This window comes from Esox lucius, chromosome 11 (genome assembly GCF_011004845.1).
Source record: "Esox lucius isolate fEsoLuc1 chromosome 11, fEsoLuc1.pri, whole genome shotgun sequence".
NCBI classification, from domain to species: Eukaryota; Metazoa; Chordata; class Actinopteri; order Esociformes; family Esocidae; genus Esox; species Esox lucius.
The window spans coordinates 54,806,018-54,828,546 of NC_047579.1; the positions used below are offsets into that span (position 1 = coordinate 54,806,018).

The 22,529-nt window shown below is 43.7% G+C and overlaps 3 protein-coding genes across 4 annotated transcripts in view; 2 read left to right on the forward strand and 1 right to left on the reverse strand.

Moving 5' to 3' along the window:
- Positions 1 to 81: 81 nt before the first annotated feature.
- Positions 82 to 2,945, forward strand: gfer (growth factor, augmenter of liver regeneration (ERV1 homolog, S. cerevisiae)). 2 transcript variants are annotated; one of them, XM_010866211.5, is made up of 3 exons: positions 82 to 368; positions 1,695 to 1,912; positions 2,345 to 2,945. In XM_010866211.5, the coding sequence occupies exons 1-3, from the start codon at positions 108 to 110 to the stop codon at positions 2,505 to 2,507; spliced, it is 642 nt and encodes a 213-aa protein (XP_010864513.2). In that variant the 5' UTR covers positions 82 to 107; the 3' UTR covers positions 2,508 to 2,945. The 2 variants fall into 2 exon arrangements, with proteins under 2 accessions (XP_010864513.2, XP_010864514.2); XM_010866212.5 differs by having other exon boundaries at positions 1,698 to 1,912.
- A 420-nt stretch (positions 2,946 to 3,365) lies between these two features.
- On the forward strand, positions 3,366 to 11,013 carry syngr3a (synaptogyrin 3a). Its single transcript, XM_029123828.2, has 4 exons — positions 3,366 to 3,878; positions 6,721 to 6,955; positions 7,052 to 7,197; positions 8,217 to 11,013. The coding sequence occupies exons 1-4, from the start codon at positions 3,777 to 3,779 to the stop codon at positions 8,427 to 8,429; spliced, it is 696 nt and encodes a 231-aa protein (XP_028979661.2). The 5' UTR covers positions 3,366 to 3,776; the 3' UTR covers positions 8,430 to 11,013.
- Positions 11,014 to 12,129: 1,116 nt separating this feature from the next.
- Positions 12,130 to 22,529, reverse strand: part of znf598 (zinc finger protein 598) — a 34,200-nt gene continuing 23,800 nt past the window's right edge. Inside the window, exons 9-12 of the mRNA XM_034295555.1 lie at positions 21,294 to 22,210; positions 19,124 to 19,277; positions 18,870 to 19,014; positions 12,130 to 13,115 (exon numbers count right to left, since the gene is read on the reverse strand). Of these exons, the coding sequence (XP_034151446.1) occupies positions 12,747 to 13,115; positions 18,870 to 19,014; positions 19,124 to 19,277; positions 21,294 to 22,210 (1,585 nt within the window). The 3' untranslated portion in view covers positions 12,130 to 12,746. The remainder of the gene's footprint in view (positions 13,116 to 18,869; positions 19,015 to 19,123; positions 19,278 to 21,293; positions 22,211 to 22,529) is intronic.

Sequence of the window (22,529 nt, forward strand, 5' to 3'; positions counted from 1 at the left end):
TTTGAGTATGTGATACTGGGACGGCTGTCATATAAAGTACACAAGGGAGAAGGGTTAGTTCTAAAGCGTCGTAACGGAATCATCCGTACACTGCGGTTTAAATTCCGATGACAGATATTTCCCAGAATACCAGAGCAGACAATGCCGCGTCCACCGGAAGACTAACACAAGCGTACGCCGCGAGCCCGCACGGGGACCACCAAGGGTTCCCTATCGTCATGACCGACAGGCCCCGGGAGGACAGCTCCGGAAAGGACCCGCAACAACTCGGAGAACCGAAAAAGCCGTGCAGGGCTTGTACCGACTTTAAGTCGTGGATGAAATTCCAGAAGAAGACACCCGCGGCAGCAACGGAAAAGTCGTCACAGGTGATCAGGGTTCACTGGGGCACTTAAGAGTCTGATTAACAGACGACAGACTGATGCGCTCAAAGGTTCATTGATGTCAATCAGCAGCACCGCACGGTGCGACCTTCTGCTCACTCTGGAAAGTTCAAATCGCAGTTTTCCAGTGTAGTGAACAAGGGCGTAGGAGTGACTGAATGTTATTGTATCACCACAAAATGACTATTTAATATGTAGTTCAATGTGTTTCCGTAGGACGCAAGCGTTCAGTGTGAATATTCCAATCAGTTTGACTTTAAGAAAATAGCGATAAACCAAAAAATATTAAAATAATAATAAAAAAAACTTTAAACACACTTTTAGGACCCATAGCTATAGATGATTCTAAACAGAAGAAATAAAATCGCAAGCTGTTGTGTTGACATTTTTACCAGGAACCTTAGCTACTTACACTGCATTCTTGACTATTGGTGGCTCGTCCATTACTAGCTACTTACAGACCCTCTGGTGAGATTATGCAAATCCTTTTAGCAAGCATGCTTCCTTTCAAATCATTCACTACTCTATTACTTTTCCACACAGCCATAGGAACTTCTTAGTGTTCTAGCAAACAAACTACTGTAACGTTTGTTAGATATAACCTAAGTAATGAGTTATAGCTAACTACGTCAACAATGTTTTAGTCAGAAGAAAGCATATATTTTAATATTTGCATTCATTCTATAGCTATGAAAATGTACTGACGTTTATACCCGTTGTACTTACTGTAAAAACAAAACGTATGGCTACAGTAATCCACTTACTGTATGAACTACCTAATAATCCTGTTATTAAGATTAGATGGTGATATATTTTTGAATTAATTAATTATACGTTTTCACTGCGATGGTATAAGGTAGAAAAACCTACAAGGCACAATGTCTCATAGTCAAACAGCAACACATCTTTACCAACTACAATACTGGTTGTAGTTTGTACTTATGCAACTTTAGAAAGCTTTACACAATGTTGTCAATGTATTTTGATAAAATGAGCTTGAGGAAGAGGCTCTGTTTAAGAGGCAACTGTCAATTGACTGATCTACTTGAACCTAAACTGTATGTGCAAACATGTATAAGCAAGGCCCAGCTGTAAAAGAGGCCGTGGTCTTAGTCTTTTGTTCTTAAAATATTATAATACCACAAAAACTAAATTGGATAGAGGAATTTAAACTTGGAGACGTTTTCACCACTGCTCCATTTTCCATCTGGCCCTTGTGTCATCATGGGTGCCTAATCATCCTCACTTGTTTGCCGTGTGTGTGTGTGTGTGTGTGTGTGTGTGTGTGTGTGTGTTTATCTGTAATGAAAGCAGGTGCCCCTGGCTGAGGATTTACAACCCCAATGGCAGCCAGAGTGTCCACTGGACAGGGAAGAGTTAGGGCGCAACACCTGGTCCTTCCTCCACACTATGGCTGCCTACTACCCCGAGCAGCCATCTGCCAGTCAGCAGACAGACATGGGACAGTTCATCAACCTCTTTTCTCACTTCTTCCCCTGCCACGAGTGTGCTGAGGACCTGCGCACAAGGTCAGTTTTCCCCAAACTTGTCCATGGGAACCAGAAGGGCTGCCTATTTGTTTTTTTTTACTAACACTACACAGCTCATTGAGGAAATCAACTCATCATCAAGCTACTTGAACCAAACCAAGTAGCTTGTGGTCATGAGGACTGAGTTGGGTAGACGCTGGGTTAGAAGGTTTCACTTCATTTTAACACAAAGATTTCACCTGCATTGATGCTGCTTCAACTGCGCTCCCCTGAACAAGAAGACTTAACGTCTCCCTTATTATTATAATACTATTGAGTATAGTCTTATTATTTGTTATTATACTATTGATTATAGTCTCACTATTTGTCATAATACATCCATACATCAAAATAGAGGATAATAAACAATGGGTTTCTGGACACAGTGTTTACTAATAACTTCCCTTCTTACATCACTTCCTGCCTTCACAGGTTAAAGACCAATCAGCCAGACACTAGCAGCCGCCATGCCCTCTCCCAGTGGCTGTGTGGTATCCATAACGATGTCAACATTCGCCTGGGGAAGCCTGAGTTTGACTGTTCCCGTGTCGACGAGCGTTGGAGGGATGGATGGAAGAATGGGAGCTGTAACTGATCAGTCAGTTGACTTGTTAATTGACTGGAATTATTGGTGGATTGATAACTTAATCTGGGAACTGTGAGAGATGCAGCACACAGTTCTAATGAGTCCCATTTCCTTTATAACTGTGGTGTACTGACCTTCCAACTCTCCCTTCAGAGACCTGAATCGACACACCTGAATCTGATAATTAAGGGCTGATGATATTTGACAGAATCAGGTGTATCTGTTCAGGACTACAACAAATAGTCCTGGGGAGGGGTTTGGGAAACCCTGGCATGGAGGTCAGAGACAAAAGACAATGCAGGACAGAGTGTGTTGTATTTTGCTATTGATGCAAGATTGCCTGAACTGTTGGTGTTTAATGTACTTAACTACTGAACTGAACTCAAGATGGACTCAAGATGAACCACCCATTCAGTCTGTTGCATATATTAAAGAATATACTTCTAAGATATTTGCACACATTTCCTTGGAAAATACCTTTCTAATTTATTCTATTTGACTTAGATTTTTAGACCTGTTCATTATATTACGTTTTATAAAAATCATTTTTTTTTTTTTAAACAGGAATAATGTACAGGAAAGCGTAATAACACATCTCAAGGGTGATATGTGTTTGACCTAACAGTTGATTTCCATCTGCTCTCCGTATGTAGTTGTCTGATATGTGATGCTTCATTAATAATTGTCCTGATCTGAACTTTGGTGACTCCAATATGTTATTTCTTCAGTGTATCTGTAGTGTATTTTTACAGCTAGACATGTTTACAATTCATCATCGTTCTTAAGTTTGTGGTCATGTTGACAGCAGTTCTAGATTAAATCTGGGATGTAGGTCTCCCCCTGCTGGTCAGAGCTGGGAACGACAGACTACTCGGGACCGCTGCTACGCAGATAAGGATGCTGACCACTGGAAGGAGGGGAGATTGATGCCCAAAATGCATTGTCCTGTCAATGTTCAATGATGTCTTCCGCGTCACCCTAGCCTGTAGCCTACACTGTGCTGTGTAAAGGCCAGAGGCTGGACCAACCTGTGTCTCTCAACAGACGGATGGGCAATTAGGCGTCCTTCCTATATGGCAGAAGATGTTGCTTTTGTTGAGGCACCACAGCAGCCATGATGTGCGTGTTCTCGTTCCTGTTTAGTCGTGCACGTCCCCGCCCAGCAGCGTGAATGCCGTGTGCGCGCAGGACCCGTCCCTACACGACACAGTACCAAACCACGCACGGAGCCTGGAGCTTGACACGAGATAGCCACCCACTGAGCAGCGAGAGGAGAAGATGGACGGAGTGGGATCGTTTGGAGCGGGCCTGGCCGGTGCTGCCTTCGACCCGGTTTCCTTCATAAAACAGCCGACCACCATCCTAAGGTTGCTGTCGTGGGTAAGAACCCGATGGGTCTGATCAGGGCTTCATCCCGACCTGCTGCCCCGCTCGTTGCGGGGGACCGTGACGTGTAACACCGCAGATAGAGGCAATAAATGGCAGTAATAGACGGGCGGAGAGATGGAGCTGTATGAGCCGTTAGAATAACGATGTATCCTCTAATGCGGATTTGTACCCTATAGATGGCAAAAAAAAATATGAAAAATCAATGTTCAAAAATTTATGGAATTAGGAAAGGCTACTCAGAATTTTAATAGGTTGGTTACATTGTTACGTTCCGAGAAAATGCGTATTATCAGGAGATACCACTCGGCAGAACCACTATAGATTCTAGAAAAACCAACATTCCCCCGCCCCACCTCGCGACGCGTAATCGTTTCTCCATTTGGTACCATAATATTGATCATTCTCCATCCCTTAATTCCCGTGTTGGTCCTTATAGTGACGGTTTCGCTATTGCTCGGTATGAGATTCTGATCTCTGAAACATTATCCATTCCACCTCAGCAACGCGAGTGCATTTCATCCTGCGCGCGTCCCACATCTTTGATTAGTACTCCTAGAAGAAAAATAGGACCCTATATCTTCCGTGTCCTACAGGAACTGCTTTGGATACCCTTTACAACCTAGAACCCCGTGTATGCAACTCTCAGTACATGTTCTGCTTAGAACATACAATGAATGGTTATACAAGCAGTATTGGTCTTTAAGAATAATTATTTCTAACAAAACTTGGCTCTAACAAAACTTGCCAGGGCCTAGTTAAACTCCAAAACAGTTAGGGTAACATGGGGCAATGCGCCCCCCATGTACCTCTCACAAAAAAACACAATGTCACCATTCTTTTTTCAACACCTCCTCAGGCTGCCACAAGTCTTAATCAACTACACATTTCCTCTGTATTATCACACCTGCTCAGCCAACTATTAAAAACGTTTTCTTCTGAATCTCATTTTAAAGACTGTTGGGATTTAAAATATTTCCTCATTTAAATCCCAATAAGTTTAGTTTAATTGTATGAAATGGTGTGTAAGGAAAAGGTAAGTTTTAAACTGGACCAATTCTTAAAAACCCTAAAAAAAATTGGTGTGTAAGAGGTTGTTCAGTAGAGGGGGCCCTGGAGTATAGTAATGGAGACCCTGGAGTATAGTACTGGAGGCCCTGGAGTATAGTACTGAAGGTCATGGAGTATAGCACTGGAGGTCCTGGAGTATAGTACTGGAGGCCCTGGAGTATAGTAATGGAGACCCTGGAGTATAGTACTGGAGGTCCTGGAGTATAGTACTGGAGGCCCTGGAGTATAGTACTGGAGGCCCTGGAGTATAGTAATGAAGACCCTGGAGTATAGTACCGGAGGTCCTGGAGTATAGTACTGGAGGTCCTGGAGTATAGTACTGGAGGTCCTGGAGGCCCTGGAGTATAGTACTGGAGGCCCTGGAGTATAGTACTGGAGGTCCTGGAGTATAGTATTGGAGGTCCTGGAGTATAGTACTGGGGGTCCTGGAGTATAGTACTGGGGGTCCTGGAGGTCCTGGAGTATAGTACTGGAGGTCCTTGAGTATAAAAATGGAGCCCCTGGAATATAGAACGGCAGACCCTGGAGAATAGTACTGTGTCATCAGCATAAATATGAAATGCACAATATGTACAGATTTACTGATTTAATTAATATCTGTAGTGAACAATATAGGAACCAGTATTCAATTCTGGAATGTCTTTGTGGACTACAAGAACTGTAGATTTAATTCAATCAGCGGCAATTGCCTGTGTTCTATCACAAAGGTAATTTTGTGTGTCCTTGGCCAGGCCCAATTCAAATTTTTTTATAAGATTAAGTGATCTACTGTATAGAAATTACGTACATGCTTGTATAATCCATTTGTCATCTTTTCACCCTTTTCTCCACCTTAAATTGACTTAGATCAAAAGTTTTTTCATATTCCCCTGTACGAGACAAACTGATTTAATGTCAAGACGCTGTACTGACACCTGTATAGCTCTGGTGGTTAAAGACAGTGTCCCTCTTGGGAGACCCCGGTTTGAATCTAGTGAGAACAACAACATTCATCACTTCCAATCACGAGCCGGCTGAGCTAGGCTTGCCTGGGTCCTTTTCTGGTTTAGGCAAACCAGCCGTCTGGGACATCTGGGAAAGGCTACTTCAATGGGACAAGTCTTATTAACACATACATTTTGATGAACCTAGTCCAATGTGCAATTTGTTAGTTCCTGCAGTTATTTTATCTCTAGTCGAGGTTGTGTAATACCCAACATTTTGTTTTCTATTATTTCTGAGAGTAAAGTTAACCTGTTCACATCTCAACTGGTTTTGCGGCCCAACCAACCATCTGAGAAAACCTGCTGAATCATCATTCTACCTTCTAATCCTTTCTGTTCATATTCTAACTTGTAAATTAACACTGTTTATCAACACAACTGACAGACGGGTTAGTTTACAGCATTAACACTCATATCGTGTGTGTGTGCGTGTGTGTGCGTGTCTGTGTGTGTGTAGATCAGGTGGGTCTGTTCTGCCTCTCAGCATCAGTCAGCAGCCTGTTTGTTTTCTGTCCCATGATATAGATGACCTCGAGTCTCAGTAATTTGTCAGGGGAACTCAAGCATCTAACACAAGACTTTCACACTCACTCACAAAAAACACACCTTCATAGAGAATGAGAAAGAGAGATACAAAATTAGGTCATGCTTTTGTTCTGAGCCCAGATAGCAAAGTGTGTGTGTAAGTGTGTGTGAGTACACATATGGATGGCATCTGAGTGAAAACAAAGTCAGCTGAATTACTGGATCTAATGCCCCCCTCCCCCCGCTGCTGCCTGCAGGTCTTTTCCCTGGTGGTGTCTGCATCCATTGTGAATGAGGGCTATGTGAACCTGGGCAGTGAGCGGCTTCACTGTGTTTTCAATAAGAATGCAGATGCTTGTAACTATGGAGTTTTCTGTGGTCTGATGGGGCTCCTGATCTGCTCCTTATTCTTCCTGCTGGATGTCAAGTTCCAGCAGATCACCTCCATCAAGGACAGGAAGAAAGCTGTGATGCTGGAGGTTGGAGTCTCTGGTAGGCTATGCACACGCACACACAGACATTCTTGCTCTCTGTTAAGTGACAGTTGTATTAAATATCCTCTTCTGCGCTGTGATTGGCTGTCTGCAGGTTTCTGGACGTTCCTGTGGTTTGTTAGTTTCTGTTTCCTGGCCAATCAGTGGTCCAGGACGGCTCCTGAGAACCTCCCGCTGAACCAGGGGGCAGATGCAGCACGGGCTGCTATCGCTTTCTCCTTCTTCTCCATCCTCACCTGGGTGTGTAGAAACACACACACGCACACACACATGCACGCACGCACTCACACACGCACACACGCACGCACATATTATGATACAGGTATTCAACCAGGCATTTAAACCAAATGTATTTATTAAATAATTATTAATTGTTATATTTTTTTATTTGGCTTAACTTTGAAAATCAGAGATAAAAAGTTTTGGGATAAATAAATGTAAATGCCTTTGAACACTAACAAGATAACAAAATGTCTATCTATAATAATGTTGTCACAAATTGCTATAAATAATTAAAAAAATATATATATTTCAATAGTTTTATGTAGTAATGTGTCTACATGGCTACAGTTGACATTTAAATGTTAAGACATTTAGCCTGACAATATAAATAATAAAAAAGGCATTTAGCTGACACGCTTAACAGCATTCATTTTCATATTGGTCTCCTTTGGGAGTTAAACCCACAACCTTGGCGTTAAGTGTCATGTTCTTACCAGGTCAACTATATGGGACAACATATGGTGGAGCTCCCTGGTTAAATTAATGACTGGGTGGGGCTCCCTGGTTAAATTAATGACTGGGTGGGGCTCCCTGGTTAAATTAATGACTGGGTGGGGCTCCCTGGTTTAATTAATGACTGGGTGGGGCTCCCTGGTTTAATTAATGACTGGGTGGGGCTCCCTGGTTTAATTAATGACTGGGTGGGGGTCCCTGATTTAATGCTATATATTTGATTGATTCAGACAGATTGATGGGTTAGGGTTGACAGAAAATCATATTAGCACAGTCCCTAAACTCTAATAGTAACCCTAAAATCCCTATCATTAAACCTAAACTCTAATAGTAACCCTAAAATCCCTATCATTAAACCTAAACCCTAACTGTAACCCTAAAATCTCTATCATTAAACCGAAACTCTAACAATAACCTTAAAATCCTTAACTCTAACCCTATCCCTAAACCTAACCATATGCTAGACTGGACCCATATGCCTAAAATAGTATTTAAAAATTTGATGGGCATCTTCTCCCCCCCAGGCTGGTCTGACAGTGCGAGCGGTCCAGAAGTATCTCCTGGGAACAGACATGACTCTCTTCACCACCGACCACCTGGATGGAGTTGCCCCAGCAACACCATACACTTCTGCGACCACAGGAGGCGCTACTGAGCCAACAGGCACCTACCAGAGCCCCCCCTTCACTGAGGGGCTGGAGGCCCCCGCACCTACATACCAGGTTCCCATATACTAGCCAGTCCCTGTTCCCCTCTTACCCCCCCCCCCCCCACCCACCCACCCACTAGACCAGGGGTGCCAAACATACAGCCATTGGGGCATGTCTGGGAGGACAGAATATTATAGCCAATGGGGCATGTCCGGTAAGACAGATTATTACAGCCAATGGGGCATGTCCGGTAGGACAGAATATTACAGCCAATGGGGCATGTCCGGTAAGACAATATTACAGCCAATGGGGCATGTCCGGTAGGACAGAATATTACAGCCAAGGGGGCATGTCCAGTAAGACAGAATATTTGTACCAAATCAAGTTTGTAAAATAACACAAACACAGAATGTCAATTGGATGTTCATCTGTAACATATCCAGGTCAGGAAGCAATTTCTACTTTTTATCTTGAAAACATTTAATTTCCATAAAGATGACTAAATGCAAATGAAGACTGTATGAATAAAAATGGATCTCTTCACTCGGTCCAGTCGTCAACGATCACCAGGTTAAATATAATTATATGGTGTTGAAGGTTGGATGGATGTTGGACATCTCCTGGATGATCAACAAGGTTCTTTGTTTAGTTTCTTTGGACCTTGCAAACTCAGTAAAGACCAAATAATGCCTGGAAGGAAAATAAGTTTGACACCCCTGGATAAGACACGCCCCCCCGGGCTTTCTATACATCTCACTGCAGAACACCCCCGAGTTATACATGCCCCCCACTAACTTCCTAGACATCTGACTGGAGAACACCCAGAGTTATACACGCCCCCACAAACTTCCTAGACATCTGACTGGAGAACACCCAGAGTTATACACGCCCCCACTAACTTCCTAGACATCTGACTGGAGAACACCCAGAGTTATACACGCCCCCACTAACTTCCTAGACATCTGACTGGAGAACACCCAGAGTTATACACGCCCCCACTAACTCCATAGATATCTGACTGGAGAACACCCAGAGTTATACACGCCCCCACTAACTTCATAGACATCTGACTGGAGAACACCCAGAGTTATACACGCCCCCACTAACTTCCTAGACATCTGACTGGAGAACACCCAGAGTTATACAAGCCCCCACTAACTCCATAGATATCTGACTGGAAACCAAACATGGTCCTTACCTCAGTTGGTCATTCCACACAGGAAGAGGCTGAGTTAAATGTACAGTTTTTCTGGGTAATGTTTGTTAGGGGTTTATCAGTTTATGTTCCAGTAGTGTTTGTGAAAGGATGTTTTGGACTGTTCAATTTGCATGTTGTACAGACTCAAGTGCCAATCTGTCCTGTGTTGTGTGACAGTGACTGGAGCTTTTCATTATTTTCACAATTATCATGTTAATGTGACTAAGTGCAATATCTCATCCTTCCCTCCATCAGCCATTCTGCTGAACATTTCACAGATGTCTGTCTAGTGCTCCCTATTCCCCGTATTCTCAATTCAGAGCACCCATTTCCTATGTATTCTCTAGTTGTAGGGCTCCACTTCTGGATAGATGAGCCCTCCCCCTGGTCACTAGCGAGTGTACAGGATAGGGTGGAAAGCTGAATAAGGTGTTATCACAGAAGATTCTGAATCGATTCAAATGTTAACGTTTTCAGAAGCTCTTTATGTTTATGTTCAATAAGTGATTTATGTTTACATTCTTGAAGCATTTTATGTAAATTGTTCTAGAAGCAGTTTGTTTACATCCTTGAAGGATTTTATGTAAATTGTTCTAGAAGTGGTTTATGGTAACATCCTTGAAGCATTTTATGTTAATTGTTCTAGAAGCGGTTTATGTTTACATTCTAGAAGCTGTTTATGTTATCAGCTGCCAAACTGCCCTGCGAGTTCAATTCTCTGTTCAAAGCACCAAGTGTTCGATAGGCTCCCCTTAAATATCTTAAGTCCTCGGAGTGGTCTTGAATCTACACACATCTGGGGGGAATAGTTATCTGCTCTGTGGGAGACAACCCTGTTGATTGTTACAATGGTTACAGGGTCAAAGCTCATTAGTCAGGGGCCCTGATGTATATAACCAATAATCATGACAATTCAATAGCAATCCTCACCGTGTGTGTGAGAGAGAGAGAGCGCATATGTATTTGTTTCAGGTCTGAAGAGTTAAACAAAGGCTACAGTGTTACTATATTTTCTGTATTTGTAGGGTTAGAAGAGGTGTTGTCTAGAGTGATCCAGTCTCAGTGTGTTGTCTCCAGGTGAAGAGTACTGAGCTATTATAACAGTCATATTGTATATTAGAATCCAAAAGGTTTTGTGTTTGTTGATATGAGGAAAAATGAATATAATGCTGAATATAATAATTATAACTGACCTCCAGAATGCCTTGCCTGTCCTACCATCTGCTATCTGTAACACTAGCAGAGTAACAGTGCCTAGTGGTGCAACAGCACTGTAACAGTGCCCTCTGGTGGCCTTGCAGTGTAACAGCACTATGGCCAGCGGTGGTATAATATGGACGTTTGGCTTCAAAAGACATTTTAGAAGTGATGCATGTAATAACGTGTTCTATGTTGAATTATATGTAATTCTTCATTTGATTTAAATGAATACAAATAATACCAAAAGGGTGAATAAAAGGCACATTTCATATAGGAACTATAACAGACTGTTCTATGTTTCAGTATCTTCATATATTCACTACAGTATCCATAGCAACCAGGCTTCATTAAGATAGCACCAAACATTAGAAAAAAACATTCTAGATGAACCATCAAATCAATTAATAATTCTACATGTTGTATTTTCTTATCATCCCAAATACACACAGCCAAAGCAACAGCTCCTCTTCCTAGGTTTCAAACAATCAAAATAAAATACATAATATAAATCGTTAGTATTGAACCATATGTCCTGGTTGCTATGGTAACAGAGCCTTTATGTCAAATCGTTCAGCAGGGCAAAACAATTCCACCAGCTTCACATCACAGCAGCATCGGTCCTACATCCTACATGTCTGTCTGGTCCAGCCTGAGACTGCTTCTGGTTCAGTCTGAGATGGTCCGGTCCAGCCTGAGACCGCTTCGGTTTCAGTCTGAGATGGTCCGGTCCAGCCTGAGACCGCTTCGGTTTCAGTCTGAGATGGTCCGGTCCAGCCTGAGACTGCTTCTGGTTCAGTCTGAGATGGTCCGGTCCAGCCTGAGACCGCTTCTGGTTCAGTCTGAGATGGTCCGGTCCAGCCTGAGACCGCTTCGGTTTCAGTCTGAGATGGTCCGGTCCAGCCTGAGACCGCTTCGGTTTCAGTCTGAGATGGTCCGGTCCAGCCTGAGACCGCTTCGGTTTCAGTCTGAGATGGTCCGGTCCAGCCGGAGAGCACTTCTGGTTCAGTCTGAGATGGTCCGGTCCAGCCTGAGACCGCTTCGGTTTCAGTCTGAGATGGTCCGGTCCAGCCTGAGAGGGTCATGTTTTGAACAGAAGAGGCCGGGTGTCGACAAAGCCAAGTCGTCTGTGGTGTTACATCTATAAATGTCGCCCCTCAGAGACATTACATCTCAAAGGGTGTGTAATGCCCATCTGCAATGTTACACTGAAAAGGGCCCTCTGTGGTGTTACATCTAGAAGCCCCCCCCCCCACTCTGGTGTTACAAATGAATCCACAAATACAATTATTTACATTGAAGTTCTTTAGCAGATGCTCTTATCGAGGGCGACTTCAAGTAGTGAAGATCTAGTTTAACTTAGCTTCAAATCAATGGAAAAACACAGACAGCATCATACCAGGAAGCCATTTAATCAAAATCGGGCAAATAGAACTGTTCCAATTTACAGACTGATGGAGGGTTGTGGTTTAGAAAGAAGGGATAAATAAGGCTACATAAAGCCATACATCTGAACCATCAGTACACACCCCCCTAGCCTCCACATCCCTGGTATAGAAGGTCAACTTTTAACCAGGAGTATAACTGCTACCTCGGGAGTAAAACTATCTGTATGTGGTTCAACTTCTTAACATTGCTCCTTTGTCAACAAACTTGATCAAAGAACTAAAGCGGCACTCTTAATACAGTATCAACCTGATGGAAATGTGAAGAGATGAAGAAAAGAGAAAAACGAGATAGAAGGAATAGAATGATTCTTATTAATTCACAACATTTGGTACTTTTCAAGTAATGTGTAACGTTAGTCTGTTGTCAAGGTCCAGCCAGAGTCACAGCGGGAGTCAACATCTGTCAGATTCTTAGTTCATCCCGCGCTGACCTCCAGCCTCTCCAACTACTCTACCCAGCTACTCTGGCAGTCAACATGACAATGGGATCCTCCCTGCACAGCAACACAGAGGGCTGTGATTGAGCAGTGGGCAGGTTTCTCCTGGGCCAAGGGTGAGAGGTTAACTGATTATGCGGCTGACAGCCTGCAAAGATGGAAAGTCTTCATTTTCACCCAGGTGCAAAGTCTTATGGGAGTTGAAGTCTTTGGGGTCCAGTACCTGGCAGCAGGTGGGGCAGACCTGGCAGTCTAGCTCTGCTGCGTTGGCAGTGGAGGGGGTCTGCCAGGCACTCTTCTTACTTTTCCGGGCCCTGCCCCCTCCAGCTCCCCCCTGCTTCTCCATTGACCGGAAGTCAGCGTGGGCCGTCAGCAGCTCCTGCTGTTTTCCAGTGTCAGGCAGCAGAACCAGCAGCTCGTTGAAGATACGAATGAAGTTCTCCCCTAAAAGGTCCTTACAGCTCAGATGATACAGGGGCGCGGACATCAAACCCTGTTGAAGATGAACACAATGAACTAGTTTAGATGTCTGGGTACGTATTGGTGGTCCATGTTTGAACAGTCCAGGGCTTGGATTCTCAAAGCTTCTTCGCCCTAAAGCCCAATTTGTCTGATATCTTTCACTCTATTCAAACACCTAGTGAAGTGTCTGTTTGCCTGCATTCAAAACCCTGGATGAATCTGTTATAGAACTTGTGTCTTCTTACAAATACCTGGGGATTTGGCAGGATGAAAATCTCTCTTTTAAAACAAATATTACTGACTTCATAAAGCTAAGATTGGTCTCTTTTACAGAAACAAATCATGTCTGTCTTACCATCATAGAGTTGACATTGTAGAAGCTACTTTCATGTCAGTACTCAACAATGGTGATATATATATACAATGGGGGAGAACAAGTATTTGATACACTGCCAATTTTACAGGTTTTCCTACTTACAAAGCATGTAGAGGTCTGTAATTTTTAATCATAGGTACACTTCAACTGTGAGAGACAGAGAGACAAAATCCAGAAAATCACTTTGTATAATTTTTAAGTAATTAATTTGTATTTTATTGCATGACATAAGTATTTGATACATCCGAAAAGCAGAACATAATATTAAGTACAGAAACCTTTGTTTGCAATTACAGAGATCATATATTTCCTGTAGTTCTTGACCAGGTTTGCACACACTGCAGCAGGGATTTTGGCCCACTCTTCCATACAGACCTTCTCCAGATCCTTCAGGTTCTGGGGCTGTCGTTGGGCAATACGGACTTCCAGCTCCCTCCAAAGATTTCCTATTGGGTTCAGGTCTGGAGACTGGCTAGGCCACTCCAGGACCTTGAGATGCCTCTTACGGAGCCACTCCATAGTTGCCCTGGCTGTGTGTTTCAGGTCGCTGTCATGCTGGAAGACCCAGCCACGACCCATCTTCAATGGTCTTACTGAGGGAGGGAGGTTGTTGGCCAAGATCTCAAGATACATGGCCCCATCCATCCTCCCCTGAATACGGTAGTCGTCCTGTTTCCCTTTTGCAGAAAAGCATCCCCAAAGAATGTTTCCACCTCCATGCTTCACGGTTGGGATGGTGTTCTTGGGGTTGTACTCATCCTTCTTCTTCCTCCAAACACGGCAAGTGGAGTTTAGACAAAAAAGCTCTATTTTTGTCTCATCAGACCACATCATCCATATGGTCATTGGCAAACTTCAGACGGGCCTGGACATGAACTGGCTTGAACAGGGGGACCTTGTGTGCGCTGCAGGATTTTAATCCATGACGGCGTAGTGTGTTACTAATGGTTTTCTTTGAGACTGTGGTCCCAGCTCTCTTCAAGTCATTGACCAGGTCCTGCCGTGTAGTTCTGGGCTGATCCCTCACCTTCCTCATGATCATTGATGCCCCACGAGGTGAGATCTTTCATGGAGCCCCAGACCGAGGGAGATTGACCGTCATCTTGAACTTCTTCCATTTTCTAATAATTGCGCCAACAGTTGTTGCCTTCACACCAAGGTGCTTGCCTATTGTCCTGAATCCCATCCCAGCCTTGTGCAGGTCTACAATTTTATCCCTGATGTCCTTACACAGCTCTCTGGTCTTGGCCATTGTGGAGAGGTTGGCGTCTGTTTGATTGAGTGTGTGGACAGGTGTCTTTTATACAGGTAATGAGTTCAAACAGGTGCAGTTAATACAGGTAATGGGTGGAGAACAGGAGGGCTTCTTAAAGAAAAACTAACAGGTCTGTGAGAGACGGAATTCTTACTGGTTGGTAGGTGATCAAATAAAATGGTAGGTGATCAATAAAATGCAAATAAAATATATCCATGCTTCCGCCTCTGTGCTGAAGCCTCTTGATACAGTCTCCCATGCTGCCTTGCGGTTTATTACGGGTTCCAAATGTAACACCCACATTGTCTCTTGTACACTCAAGTGGGCTGGGACTCTTTAATGTCCAGGAGGACAAGACACTGGTTAATGTTTATTTATAAGGTTTTATTGTACGAACTTTCCAGCTATCTTACTGCTAAAATTCATTGGAAAGTTCAGGGTTATCGGACTTGCTCCAATGATTGGTTGGTCTTGGTGATTCCTCTGGCTCATTCAGAGCTAGGGAAAACTGCCTTTGAATACCATGCTGCTCATTCCTAGAATAAACTTCAAGAGAATGTTAAACTAGATGTCTTGGTTTCTACAAGACTATTTAAAGCAATGCTAAAAGATAATATTGTTGTCGAATGTAATTGTTATTAGTAAATTGTTTCTTTTAATAATTTTTCTGTTTTCAACATGCTGTACACAGGGCTCAGCTGGTATAGAGACACTAGTCTCAGTCTGACTGTCTCTGTATAAACAAAGGTCCAAATAATTAATTTAAAAAAGGAGACCACCACCTTCAAGAAATCCTAATAAACACTTTCTAATTTTGATATCAAAGATTGTCTCTGAAGCTTTTTTTATTTGGGCTGATTCTATGTAATCTGCTGGTAGACAGTTTTTCTCCCTTGTCTAGACAATTAGTCTGAATCCTATATTTTCTTTTACAACACCGGTCTGTTTGGTTCCAAGCTCAGTGGAGGAATTCACTGCTGTGGGTCTGTCACTTAAGGCTAATGGATCTGAAAATGGGGTGTTGTAACACAGAATGTAAAACCATGCAACAGGCTACCTATAGCTTTAAAGGGCTACCTGTTGTCAAGGCCCTTTTGCTCAGTCTGCCTCCTGGGCGTAATCGTTTCCAGCAGGTTGGCATCTCAATGTCCAATCAAGTTCGAGAGACATCTCAATGTCCAATCAAGTTCGAGAGACATCTCAATGTCCAATCAAGTGAATGTGCCAATAACCAATTGGCCTATTTCTAATGACCATGTGGTCAAACATGGACTTGGGCTTTTTGGCAGTTTTCAGTTGTTTTGCGGTTTACTGTCAATTAAATCCTGCATACGGGACTGGACCTGTCCTGACATGAAACCCTGCATACAGGACTGGACCTGTCCTGACATGAAACCCTGCATACAGGACTGGACCTGTCCTGACATGAAACCCTGCATACAGGACTGGACCTGTCCTGACATGAAACCCTGCATACAGGACTGGACCTGTCCTGACATGAAACCCTGCATACAGGACTGGACCTGTCCTGACATGAAACCCTGCATACAGGACTGGACCTGTCCTGACATGAAACCCTGCATACAGGACTGGACCTGTCCTGACATGAAACCCTGCATACAGGACTGGACCTGTCCTGACATGAAACCCTGCATACAGGACTGGACCTGTCCTGACATGAAACCCTGCATACAGGACTGGACCTGTCCTGACATGAAACCCTGCATACAGGACTGGACCTGTCCTGACATGAAACCCTGCATACAGGACTGGAATATTTAAATAAAACGTAAAGCCTAAATTACATCATATCCGCATAACATTGTTTTAAAAAAGTTTCAAATGACTTCTAGCTTTGGTTCACAACCTTTTTCAGTTACTGTACCACCAACATAATTTTGCTCTTGTCTGAGTACCCCCGCATGTTAAATTTACTAATAAGCCTATGATGTCATGCCTTTTACCCTAAGGGGTCCTAGTCCCCCTGGTTGGGAACCACTGTGTCTTCAAGAGAGTTCGCCAGACAGACAAAGATGACCAGTGGGACGATTAGATTAGGGTATGTAAGCTACTGTCCTCAACATTTTATATGCAATATACAGTGTAAAAAAATACAATTAACATATTTAATTCACTAACAATATAAATATATAAACATGACGCTTGATGTGGCTTCAATGTAAGGATGGAGGAAACAACGCAACTGAAATATACAGGCCTACAGTTCTGATGCATTTATTATGCAAGTCAAATTAACAAGAACATAATACAACAACAAAAACAGACAATAATATTGACTGATCATTTATAAAGCTTGAGGAGTGATTTCGTATTTTTTATGTGATTCCTAGATCTTCTAATGAACATGATTTTGAAACTGAATGAAAAAAAGGTTTTCGGGTGGCTCAGACATATTGAAGAGGGAATGATAACTCTGTATGCTAGAAGCATTGTGGATTGTGGAATCCAAACTGTAACATGTTAATATGTGAAGAATAGAATCCAAACTGTAACATGTTAATATGTGAAGAATAGAATCCAAACTGTAACATGTTAATATGTAAAGAATAGAATCAAAACTGTAAAATGTTAATATGTAAAGAATAGAATCAAAACTGTAACATGTTACTGTAACATGTTAATATGTAAAGAATAGAATCAAAACTGTAACATGTTAATATGGATAATCTTCATGAGACTTGAAAAAGTTCTGCTAGCAAATTTCCCTGACTGCTTGTTTTATTTTACAAGTGGAGAGCACATCTCATCTCACGTTACTACGCCACTAAACATCCTCTGCAATGTATTGTCAATAAAGCCTAATGGTTCTGCTAGCTTAAATAGAAGAATATTGTCAATTACAATAAAAATCTAAATGTCGTCATGAGTGGGTTTGAATTGTATAGATAAAAAAAATATCTCCAAACTCTCCATTGGAAGAATGCAATCTTAAATTACAAAAAGAGCCATTATTTTCATCAGCCTATTATCGGTCTCTTCCCAGAGTATGCGCAAAAATAAACAACTTCAATGTGCTTCATTGTGCGCCAAGAATGTTTCCAAGGTCGAGGACTTTGGGAATCACCAAGGCACATAAAATGTGCATGCAACCACAGGTCAGTACCGGTAAGAAATTAAATCTATTTTTACCCTTGATCCTCAGATAAGTGGTGGAGAGCAAATCTCACCTAATGCCACTAAACATCCTCTGCAATGTATTGTCAATGAAGCTAGCAACCATATACTGTTGTGCTCATAAGTTTGCAAACCCTGGCAGAAAATGTGACATTTTGGCTTTGATTTTGAAAATATGACTGCTCATGCAAAAAAAAAATATATATAGATATATATTTAAGGATAGTGATCATATGAAGCCATTTATTATCACATAGTTGTTTGGCTCCTTTTTAAATCATAATGATAACAGAAATCACCCAAATGTCACTGATCAAAAGTTTACATACCCTTGAATGTTTGGCCTTGTTACAGACACACATGATGACACACACAGGTTAAAATGGTAATTAACGGTGAATTCAACAAGGGTATGCAAACTTAAAGACAACTGTACATATAGAGATTTACATGTTATAGTATTAGTTAATTATTAAAATATTTCTTTGATATTTTATTGTAATGGCTTTTTAAATGCACAAGAACAATATTTATGTAATGGAAGAAAATTCCATCAGCCGTTTTCAGCTAGAAATCAGAATTGTTATTGGGATTGTTATAAAATCAGGATAAAATCCTAAATCTGTTTAATTTTGGCCAGGATAATCGTGACATGAAATTCTCATATCGTCCCACCCCTACTTGAGTATTTCAGATATTTTATCATTCATGCACAAAAGTGTCAGACAAGCTCTGAACAAGTTTTATAATATTAACTAAATAACTATCCGTCAAAAAAATCCTTATGTTTAGTGGGGACATCCCTAAAGTATACACAGACACCTGAAGAAAGGAAAGTGATTTTGCTTAAAAAGCATAAAAACACACACAACTTCAATAGATGCTAGCGGTGGCTAAAGTTTGCTGAAATAATTTTATTACAAATTTAAATTTAGAAAGGTGATGGAAGAACAACACTGTCTTAACATTAGATACTATTAGCATTAACACAATGCTGGGGGTCAAAGGTCAGGGGTTACCTGTCTGAACTGTACAGAGTACTCCTTGAACTGGTTGAAGCGTGTCTCATCATTCTGCAGGAGGTTCCTGATGGACTGGATCAGCTCCTTGTTCCTCTGGTGGAAGTTCTCTGGAACCAGGTAGACCCCGGGGGATTGGGGAAGACTACACACACACACACAAACACACAAACACATTAAAATGACACACTAGTTTGACAACCTTTGTTATCGGTGTGTCTAAAAACGACATGGTTGGCCTGTGTCTCACTCACCAAGGGCTAGGTGCAGGGGGGGGCAGCTCCACCACGTTGCTGTTGAGGGGAATACCAGTAAAGCCAGGGGGGGGTTTACTGGGAGGAGGAGCAGCGATGCCCAGGCCAGGTGGAGGGGGGAGCAGGAGGCTGCTGGGGGCAGAACTCTTGAATCCTGAAGGAGACAAACTCAATGCTACAGTACAGTAGAACCGATCCCACATCAACCCCAAACACCTGTGGAGAACTGAGGGACCGATCCCACTTCAACCCCAGACACCTGTGGAGAACTGAGGGACCGATCCCACATCAACCCCAAACACCTGTGGAGAACTGAGGGACCGATCCCACATCAACCCCAAACACCTGTGGAGAACTGAGGGACTGATCCCACATCAACCCCAGACACCTGTGGAGAACTGAGGGAACGATCCCACATCAACCCCAGACACCTGTGGAGAACTGAGGGACCGATCCCACATCAACCCCAAACACCTGTGGAGAACTGAGGGACCGATCCCACATCAACCCCAGACACCTGTGGAGAACTGAGGGACCGATCCCACATCAACCCCAGACACCTGTGGAGAACTGAGGGACTGATCCCACATCAACCCCAGACACCTGTGGAGAACTGAGGGACCGATCCCACATCAACCCCAAACACCTGTGGAGAACTGAGGGACCGATCCCACATCAACCCCAGACACCTGTGGAGAACTGAGGGACTGATCCCACATCAACCCCAGACACCTGTGGAGAACTGAGGGACCGATCCCACATCAACCCCAAACACCTGTGGAGAACTGAGGGACTGATCCCACATCAACCCCAGACACCTGTGGAGAACTGAGGGACCGATCCCACATCAACCCCAGACACCTGTGGAGAACTGAGGGACCGATCCCACATCAACCCCAAACACCTGTGGAGAACTGAGGGACTGATCCCACATCAACCCCAAACACCTGTGGAGAACTGAGGGACCGATCCCACATCAACCCCAAACACCTGTGGAGAACTGAGGGACTGATCCCACATCAACCCCAGACACCTGTGGAGAACTGAGGGACCGATCCCACATCAACCCCAAACACCTGTGGAGAACTGAGGGACCGATCCCACATCAACCCCAGACACCTGTGGAGAACTGAGGGACTGATCCCACATCAACCCCAGACACCTGTGGAGAACTGAGGGACCGATCCCACATCAACCCCAGACACCTGTGGAGAACTGAGGGACCGATCCCACATCAACCCCAGACACCTGTGGAGAACTGAGGGACCGATCCCACATCAACCCCAAACACCTGTGGAGAACTGAGGGACTGATCCCACATCAACCCCAGACACCTGTGGAGAACTGAGGGACCGATCCCACATCAACCCCAGACACCTGTGGAGAACTGAGGGACCGATCCCACATCAACCCCAAACACCTGTGGAGAACTGAGGGACTGATCCCACATCAACCCCAAACACCTGTGGAGAACTGAGGGACCGATCCCACATCACTTCACATGACAGGTGGAAACCTCCTGGTCTGTCTTTACTTTTCCCTCTAACAGTCTAGCTATAAAGACTATTATAATTAAATCCACTTCTTCTGATCTTACATATATCTTCTAATTCTATATATTACTGTTAACTATTGCCTTTTTATAATAATTTTTACTTCTTCCTCAACTTCACACACTGCATGTTTTAAATAAGATACCTCTAATCCCCTAACCTTACCAGGTAGAGAACCCTAAACCTACCAGGTAGAGAACCTTAACCCTACCAGGTAGAGAATCATTATCTACAGAACCCTAACCCTACCAGGTAAAGAACCCTAAACCTACCAGGTAGAGAATCATTGTCTAAAGAACCCTAACCCTACCAGGTAAAGAACCCTAAACCTACCAGGTAGAGAATGATCATCCACAGAACCCTAACCCTCCTGGTAGAGAACCCTAACCCTACCAGGTAGAGAATCATTATCTACATAACCCTAACCCTACCAGGTAATGAACCCTAAACCTATCAGGTAGAGAATCATCTAAAGAACCATAACCTTTCCAGTTTGAGAACCCTAACAGGTAGAGAATAAATATCTACAGAACCCTAACCCTACCTGGTAGAGAACCCTAACCCTACCAGGTAGAGAATCATAACATTACCAAGATAGGGGGTCAGTGGTTACGTACCAGGAGGGGGTTTCTTGGTGATGAGGGCGGGGAACTCCTCCAAATCCAGAGGGAGGTCAGACTGGGCATTGGGGAGGGGGGTTGTTGTGACTGGCTTATCCAGATGGCCATTAGCCAGGCTGCTGGCTTTACCCACTGTTTTCACTGCAGATGTAGTCATGGTAACCGGCGGTTTTGGCACATGGCTCTCGGGAACGTTCTCCTTCTGCACCCTAGAGACTGTTTCCACGGGGACAGGAACTGGGTTCCCTGATAATGATGAAGGGGTTGTGATCTGTTGCGGTTTCTTCTTCTTGGCTGTCTTGGTGGTGGGGTTATGAGTGGGATTAGAGGCCGCGGGGGAGGGCTTAGAAGCCGCGGGGGAGGGCTTAGAGGCCGCGGGGGAGGGCTTAGAGGCCGCGGGGGAGGGCTTAGAGGCCGCGGGGGAGGGCTTAGAGGCCGCGGGGGAGGGCTTAGAGGCAGTGAGGAGAGAGGAGATATCCAACATGGTGGGAACTGAACGGTGTTCCTGCATCGTCTTCGCGTCACCATAATCATCATCAGAGGGGGGTGAAGGGCGGCGAGCAGCAGGCTTTTTCCTTCGAGAGGAAGAGGAGGAAGAAGACAATGGCTGGAGACCGGAAGGTAGAGGAAGAGGGGGGTTGTTAGGTGGAGGTCTGGAAGAGGAGGGCAGGGTGACTGTCTTTGAGTTGCTGCAGCTGGCTTGGCTCCAGGCTGAGATAGCTCCACCCACAGGTCTGGAAGGGCGGATCTTAGAAACAAGAGCGGGGAAGTCTTCTTCCTGGAAGGAAGAGTTCTTCCTGGGCTGGCCGGAGTAGGCAGGAGTCATGGGGCTGGTTAACATGGCAGCAGACAAGCTGGGGAAGTCATCCTCTTTCAGAGCAGTTTGGGTCTTTGGGGCAGGAGGGGGCATAACGCTGTAACATACAGAACACACACAGACAGGTGACAAATTAAAGGAAAAACCGGAATAAAAGAGAGGAGGAACAAGCAGATGCTTCAATACAGTTGATCTGCATGATACAATTAAGCAGTTAACAGGAAAGGATCCAAGTGACTTTGAAAAAGGGTTCGTTATTGGGGCTTGGATGGCACTGAATGGTTAGATGAGTATGAACGTGACGTGAATCATGCTATGGCCTTCACAATCACAAATTAACATCTAGGGGAGATTTTGGACTGACATGTCAGACTGCTCTCCACCACCATCATCTAAATGAGGGAATAAATGAGGGA